This window comes from Bos taurus, chromosome 19 (assembly GCF_002263795.3).
Source record: "Bos taurus isolate L1 Dominette 01449 registration number 42190680 breed Hereford chromosome 19, ARS-UCD2.0, whole genome shotgun sequence".
Taxonomy (NCBI): Eukaryota; Metazoa; Chordata; class Mammalia; order Artiodactyla; family Bovidae; genus Bos; species Bos taurus.
This window is the reverse complement of record NC_037346.1, coordinates 9,714,755-9,733,860: the sequence shown is the minus strand read 5'-3', so window position 1 is coordinate 9,733,860 and position 19,106 is coordinate 9,714,755. Positions and strand designations below refer to the sequence as shown.

The window sequence follows — 19,106 nt, the reverse complement described above, 5'->3', positions numbered from 1 at the left end:
GCTAAAATCTGTGAATATTAACTTGATATCACTCCGGTGATTGTGCTATGTTATATGGCAAGTTGATCTTAAGACAGGGAGATTATCTTGGTGGGCCTGATCTAATCAAATGACCCCTTACAAGCATAGAGATTTCTCTGACAGCAGGAGAAGCCAGACAGATTGAAGCACGGAAACACTTGATGTAACGCTGCTGGTATGAAGACAAAGGAGGGCAAACGCGAAGGAAAGTGGATGGCTTCTGTCAATAGATAATCAGTGCCCCTCCCCAACCTAACAACCAGCAAGGAAACGGAAACCTCAGATCTACAACAAAGATCGAGATTGTTAACCTGAATGGGCTAGAAGTGGAGTCTTTTTCCCTGAGTCTCTAGATTAGGGTCCTACCTCTCCAACACTTTGACTGAAGACCTTAAGCAGAGTATCCAGCTGAACATACCCGGGCTTCTGACCTACAAAACTGTAAGATAACAAATGGATGTCGTTTCAAGTCACTAAATTTCAGTAGCATGTTACAAAGCAATAGAGAACTACCGCCCCATAAACTATGTGAGGAGAGATTAACAATCTGATCATCTAAATCTAAACCATATTATTCTAGGAACTTCCCAGGAGGTCTAGTGGTTAGGACTCTGTACTTCACTGCAGAGGGGCACGGGTCTGATCCCTGGTTGCAGTACTAAGATTCTGCGTATGGTACAGAGTGACCAAAATAAATAAATAAAAAAAAGCTGTGTGTGTGTGTGTGTGTGTGTGTGTGTGTGTGTATGCAGTCACAGAAAGAAATCTAAGAAAAACAAATTTAACTTGTTATTACTTCAAAGGCTAGATAAATATGAATTTGGTGACTGGAGTGAGCACTTATTTAAATATGACTTTGAAATTAAATGTCAGATATGTTTTATAGAATTCAAATTTCTGTTATTAAGTCTAAACCTGTGCCACTCAATATGGTAGCCCCATGTGGCTAAGTATTTTAAATGTGATATTCCATTTGAGATGTGCTTTAAGTGTAAAATATAAACAGGATTTTGAAAACTTGGTATAAAAAATGAAAAAAATTCAGTATTTCAATATTTATCATATGTTTAAACGGTAAAATATTTGGATTGTTGTTGTTGTTCAGTCACCCAGACGTGTCCGGCTCTTTGTGACCCCATGGACTGCAGCACACCAGGCCTCCCTGTCCCTCATCATCTCCCAAAGTTTGCCCAAGTTCAAGTCCATTGCATCAGTGATGCCATCCAACCATTTCATCCTCTGACACCCTCTTCTTCTGCCCTCAATCTTTCCCAGCATCAGGGACTTTTCCAATGAGTTGCCTATTTGCACCAGGGGACCAAAATACTACAGATGCAGCTTCAGTCCTTCCAACAAGTAATCAGGGTTGATTTCCTCTAACATTGACTGGTTTGATCTCCATGCTGTTCAAGGGACTCTCAGGAGTCTTTTCCAGCACCACAGTTCAAAGGCATCAATTCTTTGGTGCTCTGACTTCTTTATGGTCCAGTTCTCACAACTGCAGGTGACCACTGAGAAGACCATAGTCTTGACTATATGGACCTTTGTCAGCAGAGTAATGTCTCTGCTTTTCAACACACTGTCTAGGTTTGTCACAGCTTTCCTGCCAAGATGCAAATGTCTTCTGATTGCATGGTTGAAGAAAGTTCTGCAAGTTCTAGTTTACATAATGCTGAAGCCTAGCATGCAAGATTTTAAGCATGATTTTACTAGCGAGGGAGATGAGTGCAATTGTCCAAAGGTTTGAACATTCTTCAGTACTACCTGTCTTGGGAAGTGGGATGAGAACTGACCTTTTCCGGTCCTGTGGCCACTGCTGGGTCTTAGAGATTTGCTAACATATTGAGTGCAACACTTTGATAGCATCATCCTTTGGGTTTTTTAACAGCTTTACTGGAATTTCATCACATCCACTAGCTTTATTAACAGCAGTGCTTCCTAAGGCCCACTTGACTTCACACTCCAGAATGTCTAGCTCTGGGTGACTGACCACACCATCATAGTTATCTGGTTCATTAAGATCTTTTTTGTACAGTTCTTCCATGTATTCCTTCCATCTCTTCTTGCTCTCTTCAGCATCTACTAGGTCACTATCATTTCTGTCCTTTATTTTGGCAATCTTTGGGTGAAATGTTCCCTTGATATTTCCAATTTTTCTGAAGAGATCTTTAGTCTTTCCCTTTCTGTATATGTGAATATACTGGGTTAAAAAAATAAAATAAATTCACTGTGTCTTTCAATTTTTAAAATGGGGTTAATTCTAGTCAATGGAAAGTGAACAAACTTACATATGCCATTTCTAAGGTCTGGCATCTAAAAACCTCCAATATCATTCTCCACTCCTATGTTTGCTAGACGTATGCTGATGCCTAGAGCAACCCTGGAAACCACAGACTGAAGATGAAAAACTCTACTAGCCTGAGTCCATTAATCACTCCATAGAACACAGTGCCTTCTCCATTGAAAGTACTCTCTGAGCAAGAAATAAACTAACATTACATTAAGCTTTTGAGATTTCAGGATTTACCCACAAGAGCAGCAATTTTTAGCCATTATAGTACAGAACATGCAAAAATTGGAAACAACTCAACTGTCCTTCAATAGGAAATTGGATAAATAAATCATAGTATATTCATACAGACTCTATATAGTAGCTAAAATGAAAAAACTCTGTATGTATCAAATGAATAAATCCTTTTTAAAAACGTTAGTCTCAAGAAAGCTACTTATGAAAACAAAAACAAAAAAGCCACCCATATTTTGACCATACAAATATGTGGGTAGTAAAAATATAAAAATATAGAGCAGAGGGTTACATTCCCTAAATTCACAGATTACCTCTAGAAAGAAAGAAAAGGAAATGAGTTCATAGAAGAGAGTGACAAAGTCTTCAATTTCATATGAAATGGTAATTTATATATGAAATGTTTTACTTCCTTAAAATAATCTTAATCATGATAATTTCTGAAAATGGATTGGGGGGTATATTTTTATTATTCTGTTATTTTGTAAATGTTTAAATCATTAAAATCAATAATCTTTTTCTTATATATATCTTCTTAGAGAGTAAACAACAAAACTTTGTTAGAAGACATTTAAAAACTATATACCAAAAGCCTTAAATATGTGAATATCTTTAATATAATCCCAACACTATATACTATATATAAATATACACTAAGAAAATCAAAGGTTTGCTCAAAGGATGACCATCAAAATATTCTTAGAGCAACCAAAAACTGGTAACACCTAAAATGTCTAATAGCATTGTGATTAAATTACTGTGTATTCATTTAAAAATTACATGGGAGGTAGGGTGAGATGTGTGAAGGTATAGATGAAAAAAAGACTGGCCACAAATTGATCACTGCTGAGGTTGAGCAATAAGTACACAATTTTTTATATACTTTAAATTTTTTACAATAAAATGTTCTGAAATATGTGAATACAGAACTTTACTAAGTTTTTCAAAAAGCAGTTTAAAATAGTTATGAATAATATTTTGTGTTTAATCTCTTGGCTCATTCACTGGATTTATCTGTGTTGCATATGTCCCCGTCATTGCTGGTCTAGGAATTTGATGGCAAACATGTAGCTAATAATCGATTGCAACTGCCTTCAAGCACTTTATCAAAATCATTTGGAACATTATGAATACCACACTTTCAATGTAGATATACATTTCTCATGTGTGGATGTGTGTATATATACATGTATAAATTTCATACATGCATACCCATGCATACATACCACTCTCACCAGCAATATTATCAGTATTTCTTTGAGTAAGCTGTATTCTACATAATCTAATTAACAGCTACATATTCACAGATTCCTCATCAAATATAATTGCCCTTTAAAAAATCTAATAAAAATAAAGATAGAAGTTTTGTTGCTTTTTACACTTGCATTACAAATAATATGTTCAACCTATGATTTCTCTGCAGGAATTTTTTAAGTCAATTATCTATTTTGTATGCCAAAGCCTTTGTGTGGATCACAATAAACTGTGGAAAATTCTGAAAGAGATGAGAATACCAGACCACCTGACCTGCCTCTTGAGAAACCTATATGCTGGTCAGGAAGCAACAGTTAGAACTGGACACGGAACTACAGACTCGTTCTAAATATGAAAAGGAGTACTTCAAGGCTGTATTTTGTCACCCTGCTTATTTAACTTCTATGCAGAGTACATCATGAGAAACACTGGGCTGGAAGAAGCACAAGCTGGAATCAAGATTGCCGGGAGAAATATCAATAACCTCAGATATGCAGATGACACCACCCTTAGGGCAGAAAGTGAAGAGGAACTAAAAAGCCTCTTGATGAAAGTGAAAGAGGAGAGTGAAAAAGTCGTCTTAAAGCTCAACATTCAGAAAATGAAGATCATGGCATCCGGTCCCATCACTTCATGGGAAATAGATGGGGAAACAGTGAAAACAGTGTTAGATTTTATTTTTTTGTGCTCCAAAATCACTGCAGATGGTGACTGCAGCCATGAAATTAAAAGATGCTTACTCCTTGCAAGGAAAGTTATGACCAACCTAGATAGCATACTGAAAGCAGAGACGTTACTTTGCCAACAAAGATCCATCTAGTCAAGGCTATGGTTTTTCCAGTGGTCATGTATGGACGTGAGAGTTGGACTGTGAAGAAAGCTGAGCGCCGAAGAATTGATGCTTTTGAACTGTGGCGTTGGGAGAAGACTCTTGAGAGTTCCTTGGACTACAAGGAGGTCCAACCAGTCCATTCTAAAGGAGATCAGCCCTGGGATTTCTTTGGAGGGAATGATGCTGAAGCTGAAACTCCAGTACTCTGGCCACCTCATGCAAACAGTTGACTCATTGGAAAAGACTCTGATGCTGGGAGGGACTGGGGGCAGGAGGAGAAGGGGACGAGAGAGGATGAGATGGCTGGATGGCATCACCGACTCGATGGACATGAGTCTGAGTGAACTCCGGGAGTTGGTGATGGACAGGGAGGCCTGGCATGCTGCGATTCACAGGGTCGCAGAGTCGGACACAACTGAGCAACTGAACTGAACTGAACTGAACTCTGTTAAATACAACCAAGGAATCCATTTAATGAGAGAAGGTAAACAGTAATAATCCATGACGTTCTTAAAATTGGTGGAAAGGTGCCACTGTCAACTCTAAGCCAAGAAACTTGCACGTCATCAGGATACTTCATGTACAGTGTTTAACATGAAGTCAGCTGGCACACAGAACAAGCTGCCATTCTCAATTAATATGTCAAGTATTACTAGCACTTAATTCTATTTTTTTTTTTTTGGTCATGCCACCTGTCTTTCGGGATCTTAGTTCCCCAAACAGGGACTGAACTTGGGCCACGGCAGTGAAAACGTCAAATCCGAAGCACTGGACTGCGAGGGAATGCTCTTAAGTTCATATTTTGTACACAAAGAAATAGATTTTAATATTTTATTCCTTCATGGAAATGGATTATTTTGGGTACACCTTATTTTGAAGACCACTAGTCAAGATACATAAATATCTGTGGGGGAAAAAAATTAAACAAGTGCTACAAGAGGAGCCTTACAAATAGCTGTGAAAAGAAGCGAAGCAAAAAGCGAAGGAGAAAAGGTAAGATATAAGCATCTGAATGCAGAGTTCCAAAGAATAGCAAGGAGAGATAAGAAAGCCTTCCTCAGCGATCAATGCAAGGAAATAGAGGAAAACAACAGAATGGGAAAGACTAGAGATCTCTCCAAGAAAATTAGAGATACCAAGGGAACATTTCATGCAAAGATGGGCTTAATAAAGGGCAGAAATGGTATGGACCTAATAGAAGCAGAAGATATTAAGAAGAGGTGGCAAGAATACACAGAAGAACTGTACAAAAAAGATTTTCACGACCCAGATAATCACAATAGTGTGATCACTCACCTAGAGCCAGACATCCTGGAATCTGAAGTCAAGTAGGCCTTAGAAAGATCACTACAAACAAAGCTAGTGGAGGTGATGGAATTCCAGTAGAGCTATTTCAGATCCTGAAAGATGATGCTGTGAAAGTATTGCACTCAATATGCCAGCAAATTTGGAGAACTCAGCAGTGGCCACAGGACTGGAAAAGGTCAGTTTTCATTCCAATCCCAAAGAAAGGCAATGCCAAAGAATGCTCAAACTACCGCACAATTGCACTCATCTCACACGCAAGTCAAGTAATGCTCACAATTCTCCGCCCTAGGCTTCAGCAATACGTGACCCGTGAACTTCCAGATGTTCAAGCTGGTTTTAGAAAAGGCAGAGGAACCAGAGATCAAATTGCCAACATCCGCTGGATCACTGAAAAAGCAAGACAGTTCCAGAAAAAACATCTATTTCTGCTTTATTGACTATGCCAAAGCCTTTGATCACAATATTGTATGGATCACAATAAACTGTGGAAAATTCTCAAAGAGATCTGAATATCAGACCACCTGACCTGCCTCTTGAGACCTATATGCAGGTGAGGAAGTAACAGTTAGAACTGGACATGGAACAACAGACTGGTTCCAAATAGGAAAAGAAATACATCAAGGCTGCATATTGTCACCCTGCTTATTTAATTATATGCAGCATACATCATGAGAAATGCTGGGCTGGATGAAGCACAAGCTGCAGTCAAGATTGCCAGGAGAAGTATCAATAACCTCAGATATGCAGATGACACCACCCTTGTGGTAGAAAGTGAAGAGGAACTTTAAAAAGCCTCTTGATGAAAGTGAAAGAGGAGAGTGAAAAAGTTGGCTTCAAGCTCAACATTCAGAAAACTAAGATTATGGCATCTGGTCCCATCACTTCACGGGAAATAGATGGGGCAACAGTGGAAACAATGTCAGACTTTATTTTTTTGGGCTCCAAAGTCACTGCAGATGGTGAGTGTAGCCATGAAATTACAAGATGCTTACTCCTTGGAAGGAAAGTTACGACTAACCTAGACAGCATATCGAAAAGCAGAGACATTACTTTGTCAACAAAGGTCCGTCTAGTCAAGGCTATGGTTTTTCCAGTGGTCATGTATGGATGTGAGAGTTGGACTGTGAAGGAAGCTGAGCACTGAAGAATTGATGCTTTTCAAGTGTGGTGTTGGAGAAGACTCTTGAGAGTCCCTTGGACTGCAAGGAGATCCACCCAGTCCATCCTAAAGGAGATCAGTCCTGGGTGTTCATTGGAAGGACTGATCCTGAAGCCTAAACTCCAATACTTTGGCCACCTGATACGAAGAGCTGACTCACTGGAGAAGACCCTGATGCTGGGAAAGATTGAGAGCAGGAGAAGGGGATGACAGAGGATGAGATGGCTGGATGGCATCACCGACTCGATGGACATGAGTTTGGGTGAACTCCAGGAGTTGGTGATGGACGGGGAGGCCTGGCGTCCTGCGACTCACGGGGTTGCAGAGAGTCGGACATGACTGAGCAGCTGAACTGAACAAGAGGAATGAGCACTAGGTATTCTCTAAGGAGACACGGAAGAGACATGTAATTCATTATGAGCGTGGGGTTGGTGAACAAAGGAAGTGATGTGAAATGGAGACCTGAACAATGGGTTAATGACTGGACAGATTCAAGTCGGAGTGGGAGAGCAGGGTAGATCAAGCGTGTTATGTCCAAAGGTGCAGAGGTAAGAGCAAACACCATGCATTCAAACTAATATATTAATAGTCTACAACAGCTGAAGGATAGTTTCTAGGGGTGAAGTGGGTGGACAGATTCTGGGATGGCTGATAAGATTATACAGGCTTGTTTGGATTTTATCTAGAGGGCAATGGAGAAATAGGTGATGAAGGTACACAATAAAGAACTGGCCTTGCCAAAAAGAAGTCTGGCCTTTGTCCCCAGCTCCTGGGAGGTAACCTCTAAATCCCTGGAATTTCTAGAGTAATAGCAGTGTCTTTGTTATTCATAGTGGGCCCCTTGGATCACATGGTATCAGCCTGGGGTGGGAGACTTGAAACTATTAGTAAGTTCAACCAGGTGAGCAATCTACCAATAAATCCCAATAAAAACTGGACAGCGAAACTTAGGTGAGCTTTTTGGGCTGTCAGGACTCCATGAGAGAGGAACACATCCCTGAGGACAATGGAAGCTTCACAACTAAAACCCTTCCAGATTGCAGTTCATGCAACCCTTTCTTTGGCTGGTTCTAAGTTCTAGCTTTTTCTTATACTGAACCATAATCCATTAATATATTAAGCTTTCAGTGAGTTCTGTGAGTCTTTGTAGTAAATTACCAAATCTGAAAGTAGTTTTGAGAAACCTGAAAATTATAGTCAGTGTCAGAAGTGAGGGTGGTCTTGTGCAGACTCTTTCCTCTAACTTATAGTTGGACCCTAACTCCTAGCAACTTCTGCCTCAGGCAGACTCAGCTGTATCTGACTGGAGAACTGTGCCTTTGACCTCAGTTTGGCTAATACCAGATAAACAGTAAAATATTTAAGCAATGGGTGACAATTAATCAATCTACATAATCTAGATTCTAGAGAAATCACTTTACTATTAATACACTGGGGAGAATATATTGGAAAAGACTAGGAAGAAATAGCAATGACAGTAGGGACGGTGAAGGACATATTTAGGAGGTATTTATAAAGCAAAATTTGACTGAATGTGAGGAGGAGAGAAGGAGAAATCAAGGATCAGTTCAGTTCAGTTCAGTCACTCAGACATGTCCGACTTTTTGTGACCTCATGAATAAACCCACCAAAAAGAGAATCAAGTTTTGTCTTCTGTGGGGGAGACAGAGAGAGACGGAAGATCAAATTCAGTTTTGGACATTTTCATTTGAGAAGACTTTTAGACATCTGGATAGAGCCATTCCATAAGCAGTCAAAGCAAGGATGGAGACAGAGTTGGGAGCTATTAGCATAACTACAATAACCAAAATCACATCAAGGGAGAGACTGATGTTGACCACAGACAACTAAGCCAACCAAACTTGAAAAGGCCAAGGAGCAAACAACAATATAAAAGGGTTAGGCAGAGTATTAAAAGCTCACAGAGAAGTGGCAGTCTAAGACGTAGGAGAAAACCCCGAAAATTATGGCTTACACCGAACGGTTGGTATTTTCTTTTTTCTGCTACTTCTTACTACTTTTAAGAATAAAAAAAAGGGGGGGGGGGGTATTCTAAATGAGTGGCATAACTCCCATCCATGTATTTTTTCATATATATATATATACACAGACAAAGGTTAATGGCTTTCTAATCTATCTCAAAGTCATTAATGAGTCACATAATTCAATACAACTGAATTATTAGTGTCTATAAACAATGATTTTCTTTCCCAAGCCATTTTTAAAGTGGCCACCCTCGTTACTACTGTAAACCATCTGCAAGTATTTAACTTTGCCAGGCTACCAAAATATCTCCCCCTCCTTGAGAAGTCCAACCCAGACTAAATGAATAACTGAGAAGACAATTGCTCTAAAAATGTACTGACATGCAGCTCTTACAGACTTCAGGGTATTTGTTTCCTCTGGGTTAAAACAAATACATTTATCCTCCATACAATAATACAGAGAAATAAAATACAGCATTGACCTATGCAACCTATCCAAGGTTATTCATATCTGCTATAAGATCAGCTGTAAATTTTATTTGAAATTATTTCAAAGCTATAAAATATCTCACCTCCACCTTTTCAAAGAGATCCATTAACCTCAAAACTCCTAATTTTGTGTCATTAGAATTTATTTTACTCTCTTGGGGGGCATTTTAGTTTACAGGAGTAAAGGAGATAATTTTTACATGAGCAGCTGAAGATTCCAAATCACTGGAATTTTTTATTGACATAGAATAGACTAATTCAGTTAAACAGTTCTAAAGAACTGCCTGAATTTATTATTCATTCTTAAAGATTTAATTATTTGAAACAAAACTGTTTAAATGGTCCTTTAAAAAAAAGTATTTATAGCCCACAACAGAGATCTTTCTCATCCTAGGGGATTTTTAACATTTCAAATAATTTTTCTTTCAAAATGTTACATGTTTTTATCTAGTAGAGAAATATTAAGTACATAGTTCCCATTTTGAAGCCTAACAGCAAAAACTCTAACACAAATACTGAAAAACTTTTAAGTTGCTAATTATAACTATATTTTGTCCATTTAAACCTTGATCCTTTACTTACCTAAGTAACTGCTTATCTCAAGTTAATCCTAAGCTTTGAGTTTACCAAAATGAAGAATGATAAATATATCTGCTGTTCTTAAACTCTGAGAGAAGCAAAACACTGGGAAAAACATTCACTATATTTTTTGAAGTAAAATTTCAGCCAGTGTACACATAAACAGTATTGGGAAAGTAAGCATCTTTATTTTTCTCTGTAGCTTCATACTATGTATTTACAAAGCACTGACAGAAAAAATAGTCTAGAGACTTATGAAACTGGTTCTAGTTTCTTCTTACATTAGTTTCAACTGTGAAATTAGTGAATATATATTTCAAGTAACTTCATTTAAGTATTATAGGACACTCTGACAAGCATGACAGTTTCTAAAGAATATTAAGAATCCCCAAAATAAAGAGAGAGTGGGTATCTGAGAAAATATTAAAAAAAAAAAAAAAAAAAAACTTCACCTCCGCCAAATTAGTAATTCCAACATATTCCTAATCAGAATGATTTCAAAGTGTTTCCTAGGAAATTTGATAACTCAATTTTTCCTAAGAAATTTGACAACTCTGAGAGTTTTGAGGTTCAAAAATTATATTGAAAAATGCTGGAAAACCATTTGTACATAATTTGTCATTTCTGAATCGGGATCCTCAGTTTTCTCTTCTGTAAAATGAAGCGAACAGGAAAATGATCTCTCTCTACAATGTCTTCCAGTACTGATTCTTGTGGCCAAGTTGTATGATTTTCTTTCATAAATAATAAAGCACAAAAAGTATGTGTTTTTAAACTATGAGACTTTTAGGTTTTGGGGTTTTGTTTTGTTTTGTTTTCAGTCTGTTAACAACCTTGAAGATACTTTACATTAGGTTTTGGGGTTTTGTTTTGTTTTGTTTTCAGTCTGTTAACAACCTTGAAGATACTTTACATAAACAAGCCAGACATTTTGTATCTGAGTAAAACATAAGTTAACAGCTTCTGCACAAAACAGTTTGTTTTCCAACTTCAATTTTGCTAGTTTTACTTCAAATCTAAACTTCTCAATTAGATGGCCATTTTATAATGTGAATACTTTTCTAGTTTATACATGTATGGAAAATCTTGCTCCCTTTCCATGTGGCAAAACACACATCTACCTACCATCATCATACAGATTTCATTTTTAAAAAACCTTGAATGGTACATATTCAAAGATGTTCTAAGCTAATGACACTCTTTTTTTTGAAATGGACCTTCTCTAATGTTTAAATGTGTATTTCTTTAATTCTGCAATTGCATTTGTAAAGGTAAAATTGTCAAAATAGAGTTAGTCTGATGCTGAGATAATCTTTCCACTTCAGTAAACAATTCCATTTTATTTTAAGCAAGAAGTCTTAAGTGTCTATATAGTATTAAAAATATTTCATAAACTCTATTCTACGATTGTTTACAAACACTAGGAAGAAAAAATACTCCTAAGATGTTTTTACATGCCATTTTACATTTCCCAAAAAGCAGTATGACTTTGGTAACCAGATAGGATTTCAAAATTGAAATTTCAATAGTGTATAAAATATGGGACACATCAACACAGTCCACTTTTACAGCATATATGTTCAGTGTTTTTTTCCTGTTGACAAGCTTCTGTTTTAACAGGAAGAATGATTTGATCAGGTGTCTGTTAAGTTGGAAAAAGACAAAACCTTTATTTTCCAGGTCCTTCTCTTAATCTAAGCTTTTAAAAAAATCCAAGAAGTGATCTTAACTGCAGTGAATCTTGCAGTAGCAAACTTTTTGATGGGGACAGAGTAACATCTTTCATTACAACTATCAGCAGAATGGCAAAAGGCTGTCGAGGTTTACCAGTGTTCTCAGAAACTTGTTAGTATTCTCCTCTGTCATTATTTCAGAACAATTCCATTTAGAAAGAAACGCAATTGTAAACTGCTTCTATTTCAGGCCCATAAAAACTGGGATGAAAGGCAAAGCCTTGACCTTTCTATTTTAGACTTTCATCTGTGTAGCTAAGCCATCTGCTTTCTCTCTACCCCATCTACTTAATGGACTGAAAATACTGCACCTAATTGCAATTTTATCAAACCAGCCAGAGTTTTCCACTTTAACGAATTACGACTCTGTCTTTCACCTGAAGGCTCGCAGGTAAAATTTTCTTTATCCGTCCCTCCCCATTTCCTTCCCACCTCCCTCAATTATGAGTTATCAAGTATCATTAAACTACGATACGAGGCTTCCGTGTATTAAGCCATCTACACTTTCAACACTGAGCGCCCAACAGAAGAAAATCGACTCGTCTCCCCTCCTGTGGATCTTGGGCCGGGATTATCATCTTTGTTGCGGTTACGCAGGAGGCACCTAGCAAGCAGCTCCTGCCTAGAAAGGAGACCGCGTCTCTCCGCCGCCAAACAACAGGGGGGGGACTCGCGCCGGGAAAAAGACAGACCCGGGTGGGAGGAAGACCTCCAGGAGGAAGGAGAGGGCTGGGAAGAGGGAGCTCTCAAGACTAGAAGGAAGGACCTTCCCGGGCACCAAGCAGAAAAGGTGTGAGAAGTGGAGAAAGAAGTGGGCGGCCGGGGAGAAGCGGGAAGCCGGGAGCCCGGCAGGAGGGCGCGGGGGGCGGCTCCCAGGCCCCGGCGGGAGGCGCGGGGGCCGCGGCGGGCGTGGGCATCTCCCCGCCGACCGCTCGAGTCCGAGCAGCGGGGGCGCTTCCAACCTCTCCAGGGCGCCGGCGTGAGGCGGGCGGGGGGGATGAGGAGCGGAAAAGCGAGCAGTTCGCGCGGCAGAGGGAGCCGCGTCGAGGCCGGCGCGGCGGGGACGGCGGCCCACCCCCCGGCCGAGCCCCGCTACTTAACTATTTGTAGAGCTGCTGCAGGCACAGGTCCAGACTCTCGCCCTCCACCTCCTCGCGGGTGATGCGCTCCGACAGCGGCCGCGGCAGCGGGGGCAGCGGCGGCAGCCGGGGCTGCGGCGGCGGCACGGCCGACTGCCCCCGGGCCGCCGCCTCCTCGCCCGCCGCCGCCGCCGCCGCCGCCGCCTCCTCCTCCACCGCCTCCTCCTCGGGCTCGGGGTCTTCTCGCTCCTGCTCGTGCTCCCCCTCCTCCGACGCGGCCCCCGCGGCCGCCGCCTCCCCGGCTTCCTCGACCGACGCCTCGCGCGCCTCAGCCGCCACCAGTTCGGGCTCTGGCTCGGGCTCCGACTCTTCGGGTTCGGGTTCCGGCTGGGGCTCGCCGCCGCCGCACGGTCCGCGAAACTCGCCCAGGAATAGCTCCAGGAAGCGCCGGTAAGTTTTCTCCTCAGGGCTGCAGCCGGCCATCGCTGCTCATGCCCCTGGGCCGATCGGGGAAACGGGTGGGGGAGGCCCAGGAAGGGGAGGGGGGCTGCTGGCGAGCCTCCGGCTCCCGCAAGGGCGGTTAACGGCCGCACCGGCACGAGCGATCAGCACTAGGTTGCCTGGAGAGGGCTCCCGCAGGCGTGCGCGCCGCCGAGCCCGGACGTGCGCGGCCCGGGGCCGGGGGGCGGAGCGCGCCGCCCCTCATGGGTCTGGAGGGAAAGTTGGTCTCGGGCGCGCGCGCGGGGTCCGGCGGAGGCCCACCCTCTAGCCCTACGGAGAGCGCAGCCCAAGCTGCCTAGAGACCGTCGCCATGGCAACCGGCCTCTAAGGAACAATTTCAGGGTCCCTGCCGTCGAGTCCACGGAGTCGAAAGGGGCACTCGACTTGGTCTCCTCTCCAACTCTGAATGCCTTCACTGTGTGGATACCCTAACCTCAAAGTGGTTAAGAGGGAACTAAGACGTTCGCCCTGTCTAGCTGTTGGTCTCCTGATTTGGATTCACCTCAGTTTTCCTTATCTGTCCTGTCTTGTCTTAGGGTCCGTATGTGCGGAAAGATACCACAGTGTGAACACCTTCTGTTGTCGATGACATTAATTTAATAAGTAGTTTGCAGGGGAAGGCATTCAACATCTACAAAGGTAGGTTCCTTTGCCTCCATTCTCTCATCTGATTCTGTGAAGTGGTGTTATCCTCACTTCCCAAAAAGAGGAAGCAGGATTAAGTACATTTGTTTTTTCAAGGTGTGGAAGCTCCTAGTCGTGGCATTGGAATTGGAACCCAGATTGTCAGCTTCTAAAGCCTTTCTAGACCCTTTTTCCTGTATTCTTCTCTGACTTTTAAAGACTCAACAGTGTAATACATCTATCAAGCCTTATTTTTAAAAAGCTTTATAGTTTATGCATTATATTTATCCTCTTAATCCTTGTAATAGCGCCTCAAGGTAGAAGGTATTACCATGATTCCATTCCATGGATGAAAAAACTGAAACTTCAAGATATTGCGATGCAACAAGGACTAAAAACAGCTCTTTTTACTGCAAAGCCATCAGATTTCCAGCACATCAAGACACCCTTCTTGAGTGTCTGCAGGCAACCCACTCCAGTATTCTTGCCTGGGAAACCCCATGGACAGAAGACAGAAGAACCTGGGGGGCTACAGTCCATGGAGTCGCAAGAGTCCGACATGACTTAGTGACTCAACAACAAATATATACTTTATTACATAATCTGTATTTTTTGGTACATTTTGTTTGCTCTTCTTCCCCATCCCCCTGAGTCTCTATTTTTGTAGACTGAAAGTGAAACAACTTTAAATTATTCTAATTTTCTTACCAAACTACACACAAACCTATTATTTTCAAGCCTTACTGAGGGGAGTGGGAGAGGGAGAAGCTGTGTTGTTATACAGCTGTATAGATGACAGCATCGTTACTGCATACTGCCATGTCCATGGCAACATGTAATTCAGCAAAAACATAGTGATTCTTTCTCTACTTTGAAAAACATGTTCACAAAATATCCACCCCATCCTCTCCATTTATTCCTTCTGGATTTCAGTTGGATTTAGAGTCTGAAATAACATTTCTAGTCAGTTATTAATGGCAGAAGGAGTCTCCCTGCCAACTGTTTTCATATAATACTGTATTCTAAATCCCTGATGTGATACTGTTATTTTAAGAATAAGTGGGTTGAGCTCCCTAATGTACATTATGGCATCATGTAAAATAGACGTCCATTCTCTTTCTTAGCTTGAGATTAAATAATACATGATAGAAAGTGTATACTGAGTAATGCATGAGTCCTCTATAACTACTTATTTTTGTCTCAAAGGTAAATGGTAAGACCCAATAAATAAGTCTGTTTCCAGACAAGCTAACTGTATTTATACATGTTTTGTTTAAAACATCACCAGTGTAGAGCGACTTCTTTATGCAATGCCAAGAAAGTCTTTAAACTCTTTATTTGCCTTTGTTTTCAATCCACCTGTTCATTTCCATTTCAGAATGTCTAGAAAAGATTGACATAACTTACAAGGCTACAAAACCTAAATGTCTGCAATTTTACATTGCAACAACTATTTAATATCTCAGAATTTGACACAATGACATTTAGTTCAAGAGCACAAGGCTGTCAACTGTTAACAATTCACATCTAAGCTACACCTTCCTACTTTGTAATGTAGTTGCCTCCCTCCTCTAGGTGACATTTATTTGTGACGTTAATTTATGACTCAACCCACATATCAAAAGGAAGTGTTCTGTGTTGGGGAAACATTACTACTAAGAGTAAAAGAAAAAGCCTACACCTCTACATTATTATAAATGAGAGGTGTGTTTGCTTATATTAATGAAGATATTCCTTTACAAAAGATCAATATGGATCCTGCTGCATCCATTTGACAGAGGAGCTTCGCCAGAAGGTTGCTGACAGCAGTGCTGGGATCTCAGAGCAGCTGTGTAGGATGATTCTGCCATTGTCAAGTCTTTTTAGTCATTATTTTGCATGGCTTTACTTTCCTTTTCAGTTCCTCTCCTCTTATACTTCCCTAATCCCCTTTCTTGTTGTCTATTTTAAAATAGAGCTATAAAAAACATATGTATTAAGAGCAGTTAACTTTTTAAAGTTTTTTTTTTTTTTTTAAGATTTGTCATAAAAATTGTTCTCTAAGCCTTAGCTCTTTGGAGGAAATGCACATGTTCTTTCAAGGACATTCATGATTAAGGATGACATTTCAAGATTAAAAAGGGGAATCCCATGGTGGTTAGGATTTGGTGCTTTCACTGCTGAGGGCCCAGGTTCAATCCTCAGTTGGGGAACTAAGATCCCACAGGCCATGAGGTATGGCCAAAATCATAAAAAACTTAAAAAAAAAAAGGTTAAATAAAAGTGTTGAGTTGGGCAGTTAGTTTCTTATATGACCCAGTAATCCATCTCCCAGATATTTACCCGCAAGAAATGAAAACGTGTCCACCAAACACACACGCAGACACACATCACCAAAAAAACCCTTGTATATAAATTTTTTACAATACTTTTATTCATAACAGCTCAAACTTGGACAAAACCCAGGTGTACATCAATAGTGAGCGGATAAACAAATTGTGGTGTATTCATACAACAGAATACTAATCAATTAAAAAAAAACTACTGATAAACACAACAACATGGGTGAATCTCAAAAACATGCTGAATGAGAAAAGTCTAGGCACAAAAGAGAACAAACCTCATGATTCCATTTATATGAAATTCTAGAATAGGCAAAACTAATCTATAGTCACAGAAAGCAGATTAGTGGTTGTCTAGGACTGACGTGGAATAGAGGATTCATGGAAAAGGAGTAAGTAGAACTTTGTGGGAGGGATTAGAATGTTCTATATCTTGACTGGGTGTTTTATATAGGTGTATTCATTTGTCAGAAAGGATCCAAGTGTACATTTTAAATAAGTGTATTGTTACGTAAATTATACCTCAATAAGGTTTATTTTTAAAGTTAAAAAGAATTGATTACTGCTTAGTCCTTTTTTTGTTCTCACATCCATTTCTTCCCCTACTTTGCTCTCCTTGGTATTACAGGGGTGCTGACTCTTTCAAGCTGCATTCACCAGGTTCCTGGACAGCTGAGTTCCAGCTGTGATTTGCCCAGTGGGAGACATCAGCAGGAAACTAGAAGGTGGAAGGAAAGGCAAAAAGCCAAGATATTTCTTCCCTGTCCCCTACCTCAGTCCTAATGCTTGCTGCTTCTCCTTTACAGCTTTTCTCCCCCTGAACCTGTCCTTCCAGCTTTTCTCTGTGACACCAGTCCTAGAGCTCCAGAAACATCATCTTCCATTTGTCCATCAGCCTAGAGATGGTGGCTGGCTTTAGCTGCCTAATCTTGCCTGCTATGGATGGATGACTTGTGTGCTCCAAAAATTCGTATGTTTAAATCCTAACCCCCAAGGTGAAAGTATTAATTAGAAGGTGGGGGTCTTTGGAAGGTAATTAGGTTATGAGGGCACAGCCCTCATGAATGGGATTAGTGCCATCTTTAATAAGATGAGGTGCAAGAGAGATGCCTCTCCCTTTCCAAATGTGAAAACACAATAAGAAGACCACTGTCTGTCCCAAACACTGAATCTACCAGCGCCCTGATTACTGAACTCCAGCCTCCAGAACTGCGAGAAATAAAGTTCTGTTGCTTGTAAGCCACCCCACTTATGATTTTTTCATTATAGCAGCCCAGTCAGACTAAGATACCTTCCCTTTTGGCTTTTTAGCTCTCTTATCATGTGTGTAACTAATTTCCTGTATTCTATTCCCTCTGTTTTCTTAACTGGATCTCAATTAATACAATAACAAATAATATTTTAAAGAGTGATAAAAATATATAAAACAATTATAAATGGATTAAGTTAACATTAAGGCAAGTCTAGATTTTCAAAGGTGCTACTTGAACAGTGAGTTTACTTGACGATAGCAGTAAATGATTTCCTATTATGCATATGTTAACTTTTAAGAAATACATGTTATTTTTAAAACCTTAAAAAAAATTATGAATAGGTTGCCAGTGGTTCAAAGGTAGGGAGGGTAAAGATGAATAGACAGAACATAGGATTTTTAGGGAAGCAAAGACTATTCTGTATGATACTATAATGGTGGATACAAATCATTAGACATTTGTGAAAAACCACAGGACATACAACACAGAGTGAACCCAAGTGTAAACTATGTACTTTGGTTAATAATAATATATCAATTTGGGCTCATCAGTTGTAACAGATGTACCTCACTAATGTAAAATGTTAATAATAATTGGGGAAACTGTGTAGGGGTCTTACATATATCTCTGATCTGTGCCTAGAGAAATGTTCCATTCATATTTTTTAAATTGATGGAAGGATAACTAATAAATAAGTACTTTGGAGATATTAATTTGATTGCATTGTCAAACTGACTAGTAGGGAGCAAGAGAATACCTGTCAACTGGAAAAAATGAGCACATAAATGTTTTCAAATAAGAGCATCTTCCTCCCTTCTCAATATACCCTACCTACATCTTCTACATCCTGGAAGATGTAGAAGATAAGGATAATTAACTATAGATTAGTTTTGCCTATTCTAGAATTTCATATAAACAGAATCATGAGATATGTGCTCTTTTGTGCCTAGACTTTTTTCATTCATCATGTTTTTGAGATTCACCCATGTTGTTGTGTTTATCGGTAATTGATTTTTTTTATTGATGAGTAGTATTCTATTGTATGAATAGTTGTGATTTAACAACTGTTAAATCACATCCATTTGCTGCCAAAAATATGACTACTATATTAATTTTTATTCCTCTTCTTTTGCTGGCTACTATGGTCATATTGCAGCAACAGTCCACAGCTGTCAAAATTAGAATTCACATCAGGTAATAACAGGTCCACATGCACTATTTTCATCAGTTTTAAAAAGCAAAGAAGTCCCCAAAACAGGTTCTAACTTTTCTTTCTTAATGCTTTAACCACTGATGATAACAAACTTTTGTTTTTATTTTGCTTAGTTCTTTGAGGAATCAAACTTTTTTTAACTTACTATGACATACTTATGAAACAGGAAGAGGGCAGGGGTTGATGGCAATTTCTGATAAGGATACTATAAGTGGCTGAGATGTAATATAT

At 39.9% G+C, this 19,106-nt stretch overlaps 1 protein-coding gene across 2 annotated transcripts in view; it reads right to left on the bottom strand.

Moving 5' to 3' along the window:
• PPM1E (protein phosphatase, Mg2+/Mn2+ dependent 1E) overlaps positions 1-13,751 on the bottom strand; it is a 220,161-nt gene extending 206,410 nt beyond the window's left edge. Inside the window, exon 1 of one of the 2 annotated variants that reach the window (XM_059878401.1) lies at positions 12,986-13,751. In XM_059878401.1, coding sequence (XP_059734384.1) covers positions 12,986-13,446 — 461 coding nt within the window. In that variant the 5' untranslated portion in view covers positions 13,447-13,751. The remainder of the gene's footprint in view (positions 1-12,985) is intronic. The other variant, XM_024980604.2, reaches the window with a different exon arrangement.
• Positions 13,752-19,106: the final 5,355 nt, after the last annotated feature.